The sequence below is a fragment of the Erpetoichthys calabaricus genome, chromosome 12 (genome assembly GCF_900747795.2).
Source record: "Erpetoichthys calabaricus chromosome 12, fErpCal1.3, whole genome shotgun sequence".
Taxonomy (NCBI): Eukaryota; Metazoa; Chordata; class Cladistia; order Polypteriformes; family Polypteridae; genus Erpetoichthys; species Erpetoichthys calabaricus.
Genome location: NC_041405.2, coordinates 115390962 through 115410891, shown reverse-complemented (window position 1 = coordinate 115410891; position 19930 = coordinate 115390962). Strand labels below are relative to the sequence as shown.

Sequence of the window (19930 nt, the reverse complement as noted above, 5' to 3'; positions counted from 1 at the left end):
CATCTGCCATAAGTCTGCCCAAGCCTGAATGCTGACCAAGGTCCTGGATTCAATGGATTCTAGATTAGGTTTTGTAGGTTTTGCTGTTTCTCTGCTTGAAATGATAATAAGCATAAGAAAAATCATATACTCTACTTCTGCATACCCATTAAGACATTCTTTTTAATCTACAGTTATCTAAAATGTGTACTTATACACTTGGCATTTCAATGGAAGGCAGGGTGGCGTGGTAGTTAGAGCTGCTGCCATATAATTTGAGTCCCGGATTTGAATCCAGACCATCTTAGACACTCACTAGGTGCAGTTTACATGCTCTTCTTGTGTTTCTTATGGGATTTAAAATACTGATGATCAAAACCAATGATACCTGCTAGTTACCCCAGAGCTCCAGATTAAACAATGTTACCCATGTAGCCAATAATAAGCCATATTATCATCCAGGCATCCAATCAAAGTCACACTTCTCTTTTGGTTCTTCATTGCTACTGTGAGAAGTAGCCCGGACACAGACAGACGGACACCATTCTTAAGTCCACCACACGTTTATTTTGCATATTTACAATGTCCATATGTGCACCAACCCAGTGCCTCCAGCACCAATCTCCCCCAAAGTCCAGGCCTCTCTCAGTCTCTGCCTGCTCTTCAGGCCACCTCCACTCTCCTGCCTCCAAACTTTGTCCACTCCTCACCCGACTCCAGTCCTCCTTTGCAGGGAGGCGGCCCCTTTTATAAGTACCCGGATGGGCTCCAGGTGATCCCCGACACTCCCTAGACACTCCCCTGTGTGGTGGAAGTGCCGGCTGTGTTCCCGGAAGCCCTCCGGGTGTTCCCAGTCTTCTTCCCCCCAGCACTTCCTGGTGTGGCAGAAGTGTTGGGGTTCCGGGTCCTTCAGGCATGGGGGTGCCCCCTGGCGGAGACCATGGGCCCCTACAGAGTTGGGCTTCCAAGCCCTGCACCCGTGACCCCCAAAGGAACCAGGGCGGTCGCCCCCTCGTGGTCTGGAGGAGGCATGAGCCCTCCTCCTGTCTTCCTGGGCGTCCCGGCTGGGTGTCACCCACCAGCCGCGTGCCACACTACTCACACTAAGACTGTTATTTTTTTGTCTAACATTCTGTTGTTGCCTGACTTCTGGTTGCATCTGCCAGGTCACCTTGCCATAATATGGTGAGATAAAGCTATAACAGATGAGATTTAATGTAAGAAAGTCATTCACACACAATTTTAAAGCACTCTGTAAAGTGTAATTTGAAGAATTAGTGTGCTATTGTTTAAAATTGAAAGGAAACTGTTTATGCTATTTCTAGGCTAACTGTAATCACTGATGAGTAAAGGGATCAATCAAAAGTGTCGAGGAATAAAGGGAACTGTTATTTCTGACTTTCTAAAAATGTGCAAGCATATTTTTAATGTGTAGTGTGAACTGGCAGACAAAATAGTAAAAGTCTTTTTACCTACAGAATTGATGCGATATAAATTTGTGACTGATAAAATAAAATCGAATTGATTTGTTTTTCTTCGAAGTTGAGCTGCAGGTAAAAAATAATTGTAATGCATGAAAGTGGCTCAGCTGGGTACCAGAATATGTATGACTCATACAGAGAAGAAGCTTCATTTGTGTTCAAATGAAATAATCAAATGTATTCCTTTTGTTTAACTTTCAGAGACCCCAATAAACCAGTTCCTCAGGATACCAAATTCATTCACACCAAGGCTAATCGTTTTGAAGAAGTTGCCTGGTCCAAGTACAACCCCAGAGATCAACTGTATCTTCATATTGGACTTAAACCGCGAGTAAGGGATCATTACAGAGCAACAAAGGTTGCCTTCTGGAAGCATTTGGTCCCTCATCTTTACAATCTTCATGACATGTTCCAGTACACCTCGACCACAACTAAAGTTCCACCTCCTGACACCACACAGAACTCTTTTGTTACCAAACGACCAAATGGAAAAGTCTGGCCCTTTAACACTAGACGTCCGCCAATGTCAACGGTCTACACAAATGAGAATTCCAAGGAGAAGTGGAACCCAGGAGATGAAGAAACTGGACCTCTGGTTATTGAAAATCCCCGGGACTACTCTACCGAACTGAGTGTGACCATTGCAGTTGGAGCCTCTTTGCTTTTCCTCAACGTTCTTGCGTTTGCCGCGTTGTATTATCGGAAGGATAAACGTCGGCAGGACTCTCACAGGCAGCCCAGTCCGCAGCGCAATGCAACCAACGATATCGCACACGCTCCAGAGGAAGAAATCATGTCTCTACAGATGAATCAGAGTCACCACGAGTGTGAGGCTGTCCAGTCCCACGATCCCCTGAGGCTGACCTCCCTTCCAGACTACACTCTCACCCTGAGGCGCTCTCCTGATGACATTCCTCTTATGACACCCAATACAATCACAATGATTCCCAATTCACTGGTTGGAATGCAAAACCTTCACCCCTATAATACTTTTACTGCTGGGTTTAATAGTACTGGGCTGCCTCACTCACATTCCACCACCAGAGTATAGCTTTAAAGTAAATGAAATCATTACAAGGGACATCATTTAAAAATGTTAAATGGTTACGAGTGGTGGGACACAGATAATGACTTTTTTAAAGATTACAAAAATATATTAAAAACTCAATACAGACAACAGCTCATTTGATACCTACAAAGACCGGGGCTATTTCTGCTTTTACAGTGTGAAGACTGCCAAAAGAGTACACCTCCACGTACAGGCCACGGGGAAGCTACTGACAGGATTTTTTCTAATAAAGTCTTTTGAGCAGATGAGAAAAGAGGACAAAATGTTTCAAAAGTGCTTTTTTATTTCCCATTTCTGTTTATTGGGAAATTAATTTAAAAACAATGGCCTCTACTGAGACATTTACTTTTTTTTACAATGCCTTACAAATACATCTTTTTTTTTTCATTTCTTTTTGCTTTGCATTGTTATTCTTTCCAACCTCTACTATTTCTGTGTGGATAAAAAAAAAAAAAAAGCTGTACATTGAAATGAACTCTTTCTTTTCTTTTTCTTTTTGAAAGAGGAACCACATAGAAGAAAAAAGTATGAGAAAACCTTTTACCTGTTGCATATCTTTTACAAAAAAGTTTTTTGACTTTAAAATTAAAATGCTTTGTGTCTTCAGAAATAGACTCTGTAACGTAAAATACCAGAGACAAATGTACAACTTTACTGTGATTGTTTTGTTAAAGCAAAGTGCATCTTTTGCTACAGATGATCTATCTATCTATCTATCTATCTATCTATCTATCTATCTATCTATCTATCTATCTATCTATCTATCTATCTATCTATCTACCTGTCCGTCCGTCCGTCCGTCTGTCTGTCTGTCTGTCTTTAACACACGTATGCACAAACACTTTTTTGAGTGATTGTGTTTGTGTGTATCATTTCTTTGGTTTGTAGAACATTTGTGTGTAAAAAGGCCTATTATTAACAACTATGTTAATTTTATTCAACACATATGGTATTTCAGCTAAGTGAATGGTTGTCTGTTGTTGCGGAATAGCACCTTTGTTACTTTAAAGTTATTTACATTTAATTTTTTTTTAAAAGAATCAGTTATTTTAAATGTATGTAAAGCTAGCTGATGACAAAATGACAAACTAACTGACTGAATTTCATCACATTTTGTAAAAAAGAAAGTTTCTCATAAAAAAAAACAAAAAAAAACATAAATGCAAAATATTCAAGATAAAGATTGACCAGTCATTGTAGGCATAAATATACATCACTTATGATGATAATGTTGATAAATACATGTAGGCACACGCACACATTGACATTCACATTATATATATATATATATATATATATATATATATATATATATATAAATATATGTATACGTATATACACATATATAGTTTATATAGAAATGCGTGCGTGTGTGTGTATGTGTGTGTGTGTGTGCGCGCACATGGGTGTGTTTGTATTGGGATAAATGGCTTTTTGCTTATTGTACCATGTGCCAAAATTAGAACCAGCAAACTTGACAAGATGAAACAGAAATATTTTTTTTAGTGTAAATTTGTTCTGTATTTTGATAAGCATTTACTTGTGTTTTATTTCAGGTAATATCAGTTTCTAGTTTGATGTCAATCATGAGGGGTTGATTCTCAATGCAAAAGACTTTGTGGGGCATTCCTGTCTAATTACTTTTGCTGTAAGCACAGGTCAACAGGCTAAAACTTCTGTCCGTATATTGGTGAAAAGGAAAAGATCTTGTAACAAAAAAAAAAACATAAAGGCTGACACAATACAACGTGATGCAGCCGCTCACATCTATATAGTGCAACTGCTAATTGCCTTCCAAATACTGGTATTATCAGCATCCTGCAAGTCAGACGTAGATGTAACATTAACTCCGTTAGCTGCAAATTCCAAGGCTGTTCTAGACGTGGGAACACGGAGGTTTTATAAGAATAATTTAACAGTGAGATGGGAAACGTTTCATATCACCAATATTCCTTCCACTTGTAATGTACATTTTTGTTTCTTTCTTTTGTTTAAATTCATTTTTATTTTTAAAAGGGATTTGATTCCATCATTTCAGTTAATGCAAAGAAATGAAAAAAGTCTTATATTTAAGCAAGTACAAAAGTTGTAAATGTTCTTGCAACATAAGAAAAGAAGATGCGCTGTACACACTCTGTAACATGGCTTCCCACGACAAAATCATTTTCTGTTGTTGCGTTTAGGAAGGCTTGTGAATGTGACACTCATGGATGTAGTAAAGCTATTGAGTTTCTAATTAAGTAAACCTTTTAGAGTTTATCTTGTGAAGAGCAGGAAGTAAAAGAGACATCCTGCCCCTTGTTTTCCTAATCTCATAATAATATACTTGCTGCAGGAAAACTGCTAAAATTCTATTATCTCTCTTTATAAAACACTCTCACGAAGAAAAGTTACAATCAGATAACGATAATGGGTTTAGAAAAGGGTAAAAACAGCCTAAAATTGGTTCCCCCGATGCATCTTGTGGCATTACAGTTTTGGGAGTGTGTTGTACCAGCATGAGTTGCTCGGCAGTGTCCAACTCCGCTCCACATACAGAGGGTCAGTTCAGAACAGCAGGAGAGAATGTGAAAATTCCACACACACACAGGGGCTAGGACACTATTTGAACCCAGCGTGCTGCAGCCATGAACTATGCTGCCTAAACCTCAATTCACTTTACATTTCTCTTTTTAGCCTTCACAATCCCTTGCAACGTTTATTGGTGCATTGTGTTCAGTTTCCTAGGAGGTGTTCCCCTATAATGAAAAGAGTCAGCTCACATACTAGATACAGTATTTGGCCAGGCTAAAAGTAGGATAATGATCATCTGAATTAGGTGAGGAGTAATCATTCTTCAGTGGCATTCTTAGATTAAGTGATAAAACACAAATAGAATTCATCAAAGACACACTGTAAAGTTCCCAAATACACCTGAAGAACTCTTGAAGTACGTTGCGTTTACTACCATTTTCAAGGGAGATATGTAATGGAATAGCATTCTGTGAATAGCTAAGCATACTTCACTATGGAAATTTCACCCAGTCCATTTCTTTTTTTTTATCAAACCCTCTTAATCCTTGTTGGGATGGTGAAGGCGGGAGCCTATCCTGGCCTCATTAGAAGCAATCTAGGAACCAGCTACCTAAATAAACTATGGATTCTTTGTGTTTTTTTTATTATTATTAAAAAAGGCCTGTGCCAAATTAATGTGTTGCCAACACCCTGGTGTACATGCAGATTGAAAGTTTTTTCTTAGACTAAGCTGTACAAATACAGTACAATCCACCTTAACCTTTCCACAAGCTAAATGGAAAGAAGATGTGGGGAAAATGAGAAGCAATATGTGAGCAGGAAAGGAAATGACGTGTGCTTGAGTGTGTCTAACAAAAATGCAATAGCTAGAAGCATTATTCGTTTTTGCACTTGTATATGGAGACGTGTAACTGCATAAGACACTACAGGTAGAAATAACAATTGATGATTTTTCCCCCCTATTGCTCTCATTACTTTTACAGCCAACGTTGGCAATGTAGCTATATTTATACATCCAAAAACAGATAAATACACTATTACTGTTATTATTTGCTTATTAATGATATCAGAATGGCTAGAATATATGTTCCCTTACAGATAATGTATCTTTAGTTATTTTTTGATAAATAAAGGAAAATATATCTATTCAGATATTCTTTGGTTATTCCTAACTGAAATAAGTGGATACTTATTGGTTTGGGAAATTCCAAAAAATATATAAAGAAGATAAAAATGTCATCATTTCAGAAGTCTTAGCTTGTTTTGTTTTTTTTTTTTTAATTTCTTTCTGTGACTACAATAAAAAAAATGACAAAAATGTTTCCAGTGCTTAAATATCATATATAAATAAAATCAAATTTTCACTATAACAAAGGTTTGGTATATTTTTCAGGTTTGTAATTGAAATAAGCAACAGTACTGGAGCTGTGCAACTCACCTACGTTAAATATTTTGAAACATTTGTAACTGAAAATAAAAAATACCTAAATGAAAAAGAGTGTGTGTATTCCTCCAAGGACGCTGGTTTGGGAGCGTGTCCACTCACCTGAGCTCTCTTCATCATCAATGCTATGGTGTTAAAGGGTCCTGAAGCCCCTAACCTAACAGTGTTCAACAGTATTTCTAGAATGTATTCATACACAAGCTGAACAAATTATTATATCTAAAATAAAAAGTTTTATTCAATTACAATTACTGTATGCATCCTCTTATGCCTTTGGGGGGTTTATTTCATTCTGCTTGCTGTAATTGTAGCTCAACGCTCTTTTGTCTGGTGATCTCCATCGATCCTAAAGCAAATGCTTGTGCTGTTCATTTGTACTTGTGGAAGAAAAGGCGTTACAGATTTTGAGTGCTGCTTCTGTTAATTATCCATGTTTAAACAACTGTTTAAAGATTTTCCACTACTCGATACCCTCTAAGTGTTAGTAAATCTTTAAGAAGGTACTGCTGTATGAACCGCTTCCTTGGGTAATAAGCAGTGATCCGTGCCTGCAAAGAATCAAACTTCATGTTACCTCTTTAAGATGTGTAGTAGTGAACACAACAGAATACAAGCACAAAATTATAAACATATGCAGCATAAAAGAGTAAAAAAGATTCAAAACCGATTTGTTTTACATTTTTTGTTTAAACTGATATTCGAAAAAGGAAATACTGTACTAAATAGAAGTATTGCATTTGGATCCATGAAGAGCTGCAATGGCCAATGGCTTTCTGAATTAAATTTTTCAAAACTAGCTTCATTGAACTAAATGTATTGGTAAGAATAACCAACAATGAATAACCTCCAAGGATCCAAACTAATATTCTTTATTATGCTTTTTATTTTTTCATTTTGAGCCTTGGTGTTTTGAAATGTGTAAGGGGCAAAACTCTTTATCACTGTGTTAAAAGACCTCTTATGGTAATGGCCTTTATCAGAGAGGAAGAGATTCTCACAATCAAAGACTCTCTCTGTGCCAGATGAGCGGCCATTTTCTGCATTCAACCAGGCTGGCCCGTTGCTCCAAAATTTTGGGGTTATTGGAATAGCAGTTTTGATTGCTAGATGACATTCTGTATTAGTTGGGATGGTGAATTTAATCCTAAACCTAAGTCATAGTGTGGGCCTACCATTAAAGGATATAAGTATACAGTATAAACTCTAAAGTTCTTACAAAGTGAACCATTATTATATAAAGAGTAAAGAGTAGCATAACAGAGGTACAACAGTGAGCCAAAATGTGGGTTTTGTGATCACGTGGTCCTAAAATGGTGAAGTTTACAGTATATGGAAAGATTGTTAATTAAGGGAAGTGGGACATGGTGCTGGACGGCAAACAACATTAATCATTCCTCTTATTGGAGAACAGTGAAATCTTACTGATCAGGGAATAAGCCCACAATGCTTTTGTTTAATCTCAGTTTAGGTTTAGGTTTCTTTATTTAGTCATGTTTACACAAGAAAACATGAAATTTGCCTTCTCAGTTACATCTAATAACAGGTAACAGACAGAATGAAATAAAACAGACAAATAGAAATAAGAAAGGTTAAGGTAAGGCAGTTAGATAAAACATGTTTACACCAAAAAAAAAAAAAAGGTTACAGGATATATATCAAAACCTTAAACATTATCTCCGATATTTCTTATTGAAAAGTCGTATGGCACTAGGAAGAAAGGAGTTTCTGGAGCGATTTGTGTGGGTTTTCATAGCAACTATCCTTCCTGATTTACTGAAGTTTAGTTCTACATGTAATGGGTGTCTGTCATCAGTTGAGATGATTTCCAGTTTCTTTAGCATTGCCCTCTGACACACACTAGTCAAATCATCTACATCAGCCCCAATAACTTTAGCTGCATACTTCGTAATCTGCTGGAGCTTTTTTGAGTTTTGGTTTGTCAAACTACTAAACCAGGCAATGAAACTGAAAGTGATCACGGACTGGACCATACTGCGATAGAAGGACAACATGAGGTCCTTGTCTACTTTAAATAGTTTGAGTTTATGGAAGAGAAATAAGCGCTGGTTGCATTTAGAAAATAATTTTTTTGTATTTGTATTCCAGTTAAGATTGTTATCTAGGTAAGTTCCTAAGTATTTATATTCATTCAATATTTCTACCTCCTCTCCCAGAACTACAATAGGTGAACATACAGATTTCTGTCTCTTAAAATCAAATATCATTTCTTTGGTCTTTTTTACATTCAGAGTGAGAGAGTTTTTATTGCACCAGTTTACCATACAGTCCACTTGATTTAGATAGTGGCTTTCATCCTCCCCAGATATGCATCCTATGATCATGGTGTCATCCGCATACTTAATAATGGAGCAGTGGTCATTGTTCTGTCTCAGGTCACTTGTGTACAGAGTAAACAGTAATGGTGATAAGACACACACCTGTGGACTTCCTGTGTTTGAATGAAGAGCTTTTGAAAAAGTGTCCTGAACTTTAATTGTCTGTGAACGATTTAAAAGAAAGTTCTGAATCCATAGTGTGATAAATGGGTTTACATTCATACTGTTTCATTTCCCAATCAGTATATGAGGCTGTATAGTATTGAACGCTGAAGAAAAATCCAAAAATAGTGCTCTGACATATGAACCAGGCTGATCAAGAAAGGTATAGATTTGATGTAAGATAACAAGCAGAGCATCTTCCACACTTCTGTTTGCACAATAAGCAAATTGATTGTTGTCTTGAAAAGACTTTGTCTCTGTCATTAAAATGTTTTTCACCAAGTGTTCAAAGCATTTCATTGGAATAGATGTAAGTGCCACTGGTCTGTAGTCATTTAAACAGCTTGGCCTAGAAACCTTAGATACAGGGGTAATGATTGATTGTTTCCACAGATTTGGTACAATACCACAGGTCAGAGACCAGTTAAAAAGCAAATGAAAAACTGGGGAGAGCTGCTTAGAGCAAGACTTTAAGAGCCGACCTGATATGCCGTCTGGTCCCACTGCACTGTTTATTTTGGCCTGCCGCAAGCCTTTTTCCACTTCAGTTAAACTGAACCCAATCACAGTAGAATACCTGGTGTTTTTATAAAGCATCTCCTTTATTTCTGTATTTTGAGTGCTGAAATCACTTTTTTCAAATCTGGCATAAAAGTTATTCAGTTCATCAGCTAAAAGCTTGTGGTCTTTGTCAGCTGGAAAATCCACATTCATTTTAGGGCCCAGTCCTGTAATTGTTTTTAGTCCCTTCCAGACCTGCTTTGGATTGTTATCATTAAAACATCTCTTGATTTTTTCCCCATACATCTTTTTATTTTGTTTAATTAACCTGTTAATCCTTTGCTGTAAAATTCGCTTATCTTCTAACTTATTTTCTTGATATGCATGTTGCTTTTGCAATAGTAATGCTTTAACCTCTTTAGTGATCCATGGCTTACTGTTTGGGTACACCTTGACAGATTTTTTCTTAATGATCATAGACTCACAGAATTGAATATATTCGCTGACAGTATAGGTGGCCTCATTCAGTGACTGTGAGGATGTCAGCAGATCCCAATTTGTACTGGAGAAGCATTCCTGCAGTTCCTCTACACTTTCCTTGCACCAGTTATGTGTTGTTTGTATGGCTGGTTTTTCTTGTTTCAGTTTCTGTTTGTACTTCGGGAGAAGATGAACAACGACGTGGTCAGACGCACCCAGGGCTGCTCTGTGATGCGATATGTAGGCATTAGGGACATTTCCATAGCACTTGTCCAGAGTTTTGTCCCCTCTAGTGTTAATATTCACATATTGATGGTGATTTGGTAATACTGACTCCAGACTGCATAAATTAAAATCACCCATCACAAGCTTAAAAGAACCAGGTGATTTGGTTTCTAGTTTATGAGCAGTTTCAAGAATTGATTCAGCTGCAGCTCCCACATCAGCATGCGGCGGAATGTAAACGACTGTCACAAATAATTGATTAAACTCCCGTGGTAGATAGTATGGGCGACGGTGAGTAATTCAATATTTGGCGTGCAGATGCGCTCTTTTTCAGTGATATTCCTGCACCACCTTTTGTTAATGTAAAGGCAATCCCCACCACCCATCTGCTTACCAGAAGCTGGATTTCTGTCTTGCCGTACACAAACAAATCCATCTACTTCGACTGCTGTATCCGAGTCTGTATTCTTAAACCAGGTTTCCGTAGAGCACATCAGACAGCTTTCACGGTACTCGTGGAGGTATCGCGCAGATGCTTTCAGCTCATCTAGTTTATTTCGCAAGGACTGTGCGTTGCTCATGATGATGGTTGGCAAAGGTGTTTTAATACTTCTCCGTCTCAGACGTACTCGTAGTCCACCTCTTTTTCCTCGCTCTCTGGGTTTCAAAGATTTTAATTCGTCTGGTATATTAGTAATACACGGGGAGTAACTGGTAGCTGGTCTCATAGATAGTAATGCATCCCGGCTGTAAATGAACAGCGCCGGCCACACACCTGGGATTTCCTGCGCAGGTAGTGCGTTAGTGTCCTGTCGGATTCCAAAGGCGATAACGATCAAAAATAAGAAACTTTCGCAAATGTTGTTAAGCATTTTATAGAAATAACTACTTGCAAACTAGTAAAAAGAAAACAAAAAGAAAACAATTTTACACGATTTAAGAACAAAAAACAGGTACAAAAACACAGAGAGATGCACTGAGAGGTCTGCTACAGAGCAGCGACCGGTTTAATGCATGATGCGTCATGACTTTAATGATAATCCTTGATTTGATGTGCCCACTGAACCACTTCATTATGATCATGAGTTTTGCACATTGCCAGAAATCCAATTGGTGTACCAATGCATAGATTTTCTTGCCAGTCCAGGAGCTGGTATGGAACACTTCTGTGCAGGACTCCGGAGTCTGGAGCAATCCCCACATTGAAGGCCAGTAAATTTTACAGTATTAAAGCTCAAATGCTCCAATGGAGGGCAAGGGAAAAGTGGGACACAGGAAGAGTTTATAAAGGAGGAAACAAAGTTCATTGGTGTACAGCTCACCAAGATTGCAGTCGGTTACTGGTCTTCTACTCTGTTCCTTTAAGGAGAGGAAAACAGGGACCTCCGGGGGGAGCTGTCAGGAGCCTGCCTTATTCTTCTTCTACAACAGGAACTGACCTGGAATTTATTTTCCAGTGAAACCAAAAGGATTATTTTTTAAAAAGAGCCCTGGTCTCTAGGTGAAGTAAGTTGGACCCAGGAGGAACATAGGTGCAAATGCCTTCCCTAGCAAGACATGACGTAGGTGACAAGACAATGGAAGTAGATAGTTTGGAAGTGGGAAGGTGCACTAGAACTTCGTTTGGTAGTGCTGTGCTTAGCATGGCATAGATTTTTGTTCTTTTAGTGGCCCTGACTGTTAATAATATATATTGTAGCAGTAGAGGTATCGATCCACCTCTTGAACCCTCAGGTACCACTCCAAACACCAGGTAAAAGTACAGGACTTCTTTATTTCCTTATAGTACAGTGCACCAAGCACCCTCCACTCCACACTACTCATATAATAAACAAACCAATCACTAATCACAATATTCTCTCTCCTCCGCTTCCAAACACTTAGCCACCCTACCTCCCAGCTCAGCTCAGTGTACTGGGCTTTCCCAGAGTCCTTTATACTCCCTGACCCGGAGGTGTTCCTGCCCAACAGTCCACAAGTCCTTATTCCTTCCGGGTCAGGGTAAACAGTCCTTATCTTCACCCCGGAAGCACGTCGTTTCTTCCTGTCCCGGGATTATGATGCACTTCCGGGTTATAGGGCATATATGAGTCCATGGGCCTCCCGACAGCGACTTCCAGTAGTCCCCAGGGTATCCAGTAGGGCTGTGTATAAAAACTACATAGTCCATGAGGCCCTGCTGGAATATGGGGCCCGTCCATGCTGTCGGGAGAGCTCCTCCTGGCGGCCTGGGGGTAAGGGCCGGAATATGAAGCCGGCCATCCTTCACAATATATATATATTGTGGACAGAATTAGAAATGAGTACATTAGTGGGTCGGCTCAGGTTGGACGGTTGGGAGACAAAGTCAGAGAGGCGAGATTGCGTTGGTTTGGACATGTGCAGAGGAGAGATGCTGGGTATATTGGGAGAAGGATGCTAAGGATAGAGCTGCCAGGGCAGAGGAAAAGAGGAAGGCCTAAGAGAAGGTTTATGGATGTGGTGAGAGAGGACATGCAGGTGATGGGTGTAACAGAACAAGATGAAGAAGAAAGGAAGATATGGAAGAAGATGACCCCTAATGGGAGCAGCCAAAAGTAAAAGAAGAAGAAGAAGTTATTTTTTTGTTATTGTAAAGACCCTAAGTGTTGCCCTTCCTTTAAGTCCTCCTTCAGACCCTTTTGTTGATTTTCTGCTCTTGGCTATGGATCACATAATAGTGCCCCAGTAGGTTGATTGGTAGACTGGTAAATTGTATGCACTTATGATAAACCACTAGCAGGCAACTGACAATGCATTTGTGGACTATCAAGAACTGAATTACAACAGAGACCACCGTTTACCTTACCTAACACCTTTCCACCGTGAGCACCATCCCAAAATTCGTGTCTATACTATAGCATTTTAGAAATACTTTTTACTGTTGGAATACTAGATTGGGTGACTTGTTCAGGGTCACACAGCAGTTCTAGTGTGAAGTTTCAGCAGCAGCATTAGAGGTTTAAAGACCGATGCCTCACTAAGCCACAGTGCATTTAGATGAAGGTCAATTCTTTACCTGCTACATGTACCTTTGTTCACCAATAATGTTTTTTATATGTCTTTGCAAATTATGTGCTAATGTAGATATGATTGTGCCATTTGCAAATAGCTCTCAAGACACTAATTAACCTTCATCACTCTTTTCTTGTTGCTTGCTTCTTCCTGGCAGGAAAATATAAAGCAGAAAATATACCTACAAAGAGCTGATATTAAAAAAAAATACTGCACACACAGTTTTACTGTCTTTTTATTTCCAAAGACAAACTCAGCTACTATGCTGTTATACGAGAACCTGTTAATATATTAAAGCCCCCCTCTACTAGAGATGCGATTTCAGTATTTTTCAGATTACACAAACAAGACACGCTACTAGAAGACATAAATGGCAGGCAGCGTAGTGACTGACATATTCACCTATAAACCCTGGGGTGGCCAGTTCAGTTCCTTCATCTGGATGACCCTGAGTTAGTCACTTAACGTTGCTGTGTTCCAACTGTAAACATGCATAAACAATTACAATTTAATAACTTAAATGTTTTATGCATAGCTCAAATTACAAATGAGCATGAAGTATTTGAGAAAAAGCCTGCACAAGTGATGATTCCACAAGCTTTTAAAGAATAACCAGCATAAAAAACGTCAGTGCCTGCCTACGGTCATGACTGGATGAATTATGTAAGATTATATTTATTATTATTATTAGTTTGGTTCAAGCCTTCATCCAAGGCGACTTAGAGCATTTCAGATACAAAAATGGAAGAACACACCAGGTTTCTTCAAACTGCATAAAACAAAACATAGTTTGAGCTGTCGTGTGGTCTCTAGTTCAAGATACCTATTGTGAACGCTAGGTGGCACTGTTGCCCCTTTAAACCCAACAGACAGACACTCAGGACACCAGGTAAAAGCACAAAGAAGTTCTTTTAATTATTCCCTTCTCCAACAGTGCTCCCTAAGCACCGCAGCCACAATAAACAGGCAAGTAAACAAGCACAAAAATAATCACAATATTGTTTCTCTTCTCCTCCACACCTCCCAGCAAGCTTTGTTCACCTCCATCCGACTCTGGCTTGCTTGCTGGGTTCCCAGCAGTCCTTTATATATAGTCCAACTCGGAAGTGCTTCTGTCCTTCTGTCCACGTGACTTGCTAGCACTTCTGGGTCAGATGGAGAACTTGAGTTTTCTTCAGCCTGGAACTACTTCTGGATTTCCGTCCTCGTAACTCACTAATTCTTCCGGGCTATGAGGGTAGCACGACTCCCCAGGTCCTTCTGCAGCATCTCCTGGCAGAACCCATGACGGTACCTAGCAAGCCTGTGAAGCCGAACTCCAAATCCCATAGTGCCCTGCAGGAATCCGGGGTACCACTGTGCTGCAGGGAAGTCCCCATCTAGCGTCTTGGGGGAGGCAGTGACTAAACGTAGTTGCCTTCCCCCATCCTTCTCTTTTTGGAGTGTCCCGGCCTGGGTTTGAGCTGCCGGTCGTCCCTTACACTATAAACCCAAGAAGTCAACACATACATCACTCCATCAAAGTTACCTGATTGAAAAATTCAGAGAGAGGAGCTATCAAAACTGAACCACACAGTGGATGTTTAAGATAAAATGATATAATCAAAAAGTAGAGGGAAATAAAATTTCCATGGCTGTGGGAAACCAAAAGTACTTAAATTTGATCTGTAACACATTAATAATTTATGAGTTTTTTATTTAAATCTTACAGTTATTAGTGTATAATTGAAAAATATGTACAATTTCATCAGATCTGAAGCCTTTAGCCAACGTTTATTTTACAACTTTTAATGTTATCTTTTGTATCAGCTATTAAGCTGGAACAATAATTCACCAAGCTTTATTTTATTTTTTTATTTTTTTGCTACTGATGGTGTCTTTCAGATTTTGGAGATATATTTGGTCAGCAAGGTAGTGCAGTAATTAGAGTAGTAGTTTGTCCAATCCTTGGATTGAAGCTCATTTAACAACTAAAGTTCTAGCACTATTGAGGCAATGGAGAATTACTTTCTTGCAGGGCCTTGGCGTCCCATTCTGGATTTGAAGCACAAGTTCACACCTCACATTCAAGCCCCAGCCTGGGGGGGTCAGATCTTTTGATTTGGGGTTTTTCGGCCATTATGTCAGTAAGGAGACTGTGGAAGGTTGTGGGTTCGCTTCCCGGTTCCTCCCTGTGTGGATAGCGCTTTGAGTACTGAGAAAAGCGCTATATAAATGTAATGAATTATTATTATTATTATTATTATTATTATTATTATTATTATTACTTTCACCACAGCTTACTAAGTTAACACAGGAGTTTGCCTTCTCTTAGACTTTGGGAGTCTTCAGGCAGTGCTTCTTTTTTTGGCAGCATCACTTGCCAGGTCATAACTTAATCATTGGTAGTATGTGATTTTTAGTGAGTGTGATTATTCAACTCATCATCCTCCCGCTTTGTGCTAAAGTGGCCACCTCAGTCCAGGACAGCTTGTTTGGGTTTCCCCTTATTAATATCTCCCCTACATATGCACTGTAGGCCATTTCATTATTTGCTACTTGTGGATCCTCCCAGTAGCTGATAAATGCCCTGAGGAATTAATTAGAAATAGAGTGTCATCTTTTGGTTCATTTTCTGACTGTAAGAGCCAATCTTAGAATGTTAAAGCTTTAAGTTAAACTTATATTAGTGTTTGCTCAAGTAGAATAAAATATAATTTTCTTACATAGCTATAGATTATGGCATAACCTTTTACCCCCTGCAAGTTAACATGAGACAGAACTTTCTTAGCTATATCTGTGATGCAGCATGTTAACTAAGTCAGTGTGTGATTTCGAATAGGCTCCTAGCTAGCATGGATTAAAAAACCCTTTTGCAGTTTGTAAATGGAATAGATGTACAGTTTTCTGACTGTTTAGAAATGGCTCAACTGTATGAGTAAACTTAAAGAATGAAACAAGATAAATAAGCTTTACACAGAACTTATATATTGTCACACATGTGTGTTTAGGAGACAACTAAAGGGCTTGCGTACATGTAATTCCACGCCGGACTAAGGGGGTGGGTGGCTAAGTGCACTAATTCTCCCTCTCGATCTCTTACAGACCATTCTAGGGAAATCCTGCCTGGCTCTGGGCCAGCCAACGACGTCACTTCTGGTTCCGGTCCTGATGACATCACTTCCTCCACTGGTACAGTGTCCATTTTAGGACATCCTCCTCCCTCCGAAAAAACTCCATCCTTCCTACTACCTTCGACAAAATATTCCTCCTCCCTGCGAGGAATCCCCAGTCACCCCTCCTCCCTCCTCCCTCCTCTCTCCTCCCTCCTCCATCCGCTCTCAGTTCTCCGCTGTCCGTTTTCCGCCATCCACCCTCCTATCTCCGTCATCCGCCTTCAGCTCTCCATCAAACCCCACACTCCCCCCGCCCCCTCATCGACATTTTCGTTAATGAAGTGACGTAATACTTCAGCTCCACCTTCTTCACAAGTTCATTAACCATGACGCCCGCATACAAACTTAAAAGGTTTAAATAAAACAGAAATATATACCTTTATTTTTAACTTCCTTAACTTGTGGAGGGTGTATCCTGTAGCAAAGCCCTAACTTTTTTCACGAAAGCCCCTTTCAGTCAATAAGCCTTAAAAACAGGTGTAAAGATATTGACAACAAGCAACGCAAACCCACCAAGACATGGAATCGTTTAAATCAAGGCGCTGTGCTACCTTATTCCAGATCGGTCCTAAGGCGTTCGTATTTTTCAAAGCAGTTCTGGTTTCCATCTGCATCTGTAGCTGAGTTGAAAAATACCATCCCATACTATTAGTTAACGATTAACACATTTCTATATGTATTGTAAGCATACAATACAACTGATAATATGTTGCGCTTATTTATCTGGTGTACCGACATTTTTGCGTGGTTTGTGCCCTTCAGAATGAAAAAAGTTTGCATTTACCTTTTTAATAAAAGGCGAGCTTTTAAGCCTGAAAAATCACACCGTAAATGCACACGTTTAATTGCACATGTGTTAATATGTATGCTTAAACAATATTAAAAGACACTCAACAATTAACGTCATTTACTTTCGTTCCCACGTTTGAGTCGTGCTGTAAATTCTTACTGTGAAATATAATTGACAAATAATTTGGTTAATGAACTTGTGAAGAAGGTGGAGCTGAAGTATTACGTCACTTCATTAACGAAAATGTCGATGAGGGGGCGGGGGGAGTGTGGGGTTTGATGGAGAGCTGAAGGCGGATGACGGAGATAGGAGGGTGGATGGCGGAAAACGGACAGCGGAGAACTGAGAGCGGATGGAGGAGGGAGGAGAGAGGAGAGAGGAGGGAGGAGGGGTGACTGGGGATTCCTCGCAGGGAGGAGGAATATTTTATCGAAGGTAGTAGGAAGGATGGAGTTTTTTCGGAGGGAGGAGGATGTCCTAAAATGGACACTGTACACTGGCCTTTAAAGCCGCCATCGTGCTTCCAGTTAATCATTTCTGTTTTGGACTCAGTTGTGTGAACATGTCTATTATTTTGACGCAGTTTTGCAACCGGGAAAAATTATATGGGTGGCTGCCCCAAACCTTTTCCATGTCTTATGGTCATTTTTGTGACAATATATGTATAGCAATTTTTTCTCTATTTTTGTGTGAACTGTTTTACCTTGAATTTTTACTAAAGCTTTTAAAAAATGAAGATACTTTGTCTGCGGTGGGCTGGTGCCCTGCCCGGGGTTTGTTTCCTGCCTTGCGCCCTGTGTTGGCTGGGATTGGCTCCAGCAGACCCCCGTGACCCTGTAGTTAGGATATAGCGGGTTGGATAATGGATGGATGGATGGATACTTTGTCTGTGGAATCATTTCAATGCGTCAAGCTATTGCTAGAATCCCATGAAGCAAACTGAAGCTACAGAACTTTGGTAATTTTGGGTGAAACGCAGATACACTGACTGAGTATGTGGTTTGGTTTTATGTTGGCTTTGATAGATGAGTGCCCTCCACCGCCCCCATTTGTATTATGTGGGTTTAAAAATGTTATGTTATTTTCAACATATTTCAGGATGATAAGTATTTTATTGAGGAAAGGTATTTTGGGGACATGTCTCCTTAAAACATAATCCCCTTTTCTAAAATGCACAGTTTCTTTTTAATGTAGATCCACCTCTACTGCTGCTCATTTTTGCCTTACTAAATTTTGAGGATATACAGTTCACAGTTGCACCCAAGACTGCGGTCCACTACCTTACTGTAAGTGGCTCCTTCAGACTTTACCCAGGTACGGCTGTCACTGTAGCTTCCCTCTCGGGAGTGTGTTCTCTCCCTTATCCAGATTGACCTTGATGAGGTTCTCAGCTCCCGGTGGCTAAAACAGAGGAAATATGCAGGCAGGAAAGCAGACTTTAGTACATTTTAACTTTAATCATTATTCAAATACTGTAGTACTATAAACTAAAACAAAATAAAGTGTGACAATGCATACCATACAACCTGGTACTGCTGGATTTTTAGGCATTTTTTTTCTTCGCATTTCTTGAAATGTTGTAAGTAACTTAGAGCATTCTTTGACTGATTTCCCCATCCTTCTTTCTTAACTCTGATCAGCTCATTTACTGACCTTCGTGGCAGAGAGCCGGGGCCCTTGCCTGGCTGGGAAGCCCCTAAAATGGAAGGTCTGAGGGAGAGAGCGTATCCAAAGCATTACCTCTTCCAAAGCCCCCCTGGTATGCAACAGTGGAAGCTCAACCCTGCTGGGGCCTGTGGCCACTGCCAGGGGGTGCCTGGAAAGCTGCTGAGCCCTTAATTGCAGCACTTCCACCACACCCGGAAGTGCTGCCAGAACTGGGTGAACGAGCACCTGGAGCACTTCCGAGCGCCTTATAAGAGGAGCCAGCAGCCACTACTCTGGGAGCCAGAGTTGGGTGGGAGTAGACGAAGCTTGTCCGGAGGAGTTGACGAGGAAAAAGAGGAAGAGAAAGAAAGAAGAAAAGAGTTTTGTGCTGTGCTTGGTGACTGTGTTTTGCTTGTGGGAAATGGGGAAAGCATTTCCCACAAGGTCAAAAGATAAAGAAAAATCCTGTGTGCTCGTACTTGTGCCTCTATGTCTGTCTGTGTCACACCCTAGTGGTCCACACCTTCTAAAGTAAATCTAAATGTGATGTGGTCATCCTGTCTCTAAAAAAATGCTTTCAGAGCTCATAAACTAATTTATGCTTCTGCTGCGAGAGGCAGAGGCTATAGCGAGGTGTGCTTGTGTAACTTAGAAAGGCAGGTTATGAGAAGTGCTCTTGCTCTTTGTGATTTGATTATTTCTAATAGCCAAACATCACCCCACAGTAGCATTCCTAAAATTCTAGACTTACGAGACCACTGAGCTTTATACACTCTCCACTTAAACTAATTATCAAAATATTCAGCAAGTTCAATTGACAATTAATAGACAACGCTTTTCAGTCACTACTTAATAAAACATGCTGTTTTAGCATAGAAAGGGAATAAAATGTCTTTAAAAGGTATACTTGATAAATGTTACAAGTTCTCTTCCTAGAGTAACGACCCACCTTGTTTTCTTTTTTGCCACTTTACCTTTCACCTTTGTTTTTTGCCTTCTCTAATAAGCTTTCTGTTGTCATAATGCAAGACTGAGATATGTTCACTTTGGCAAAAATGATACCAGTCTATTTAATCTGCCCATGGATTGCAAAGACATTTCCTTTAGTTCAGAG

The 19930-nt window shown here is 39.7% G+C and overlaps 2 protein-coding genes across 3 annotated transcripts in view; one reads left to right on the top strand and one right to left on the bottom strand.

Moving 5' to 3' along the window:
- The window catches only part of nlgn3a (neuroligin 3a), a 315542-nt gene extending 308807 nt beyond the window's left edge, over nt 1-6735 (top strand). For both annotated transcript variants that reach the window (XM_028816057.2, XM_051934812.1), the window contains one exon: nt 1662-6735. In XM_028816057.2, coding sequence (XP_028671890.1) covers nt 1662-2511 — 850 coding nt within the window. In that variant the 3' untranslated portion in view covers nt 2512-6735. The remainder of the gene's footprint in view (nt 1-1661) is intronic.
- Nucleotides 1-19930, bottom strand: part of rab9b (RAB9B, member RAS oncogene family) — a 1039984-nt gene that overhangs the window by 629105 nt on the left and 390949 nt on the right. The window lies entirely within an intron of this gene.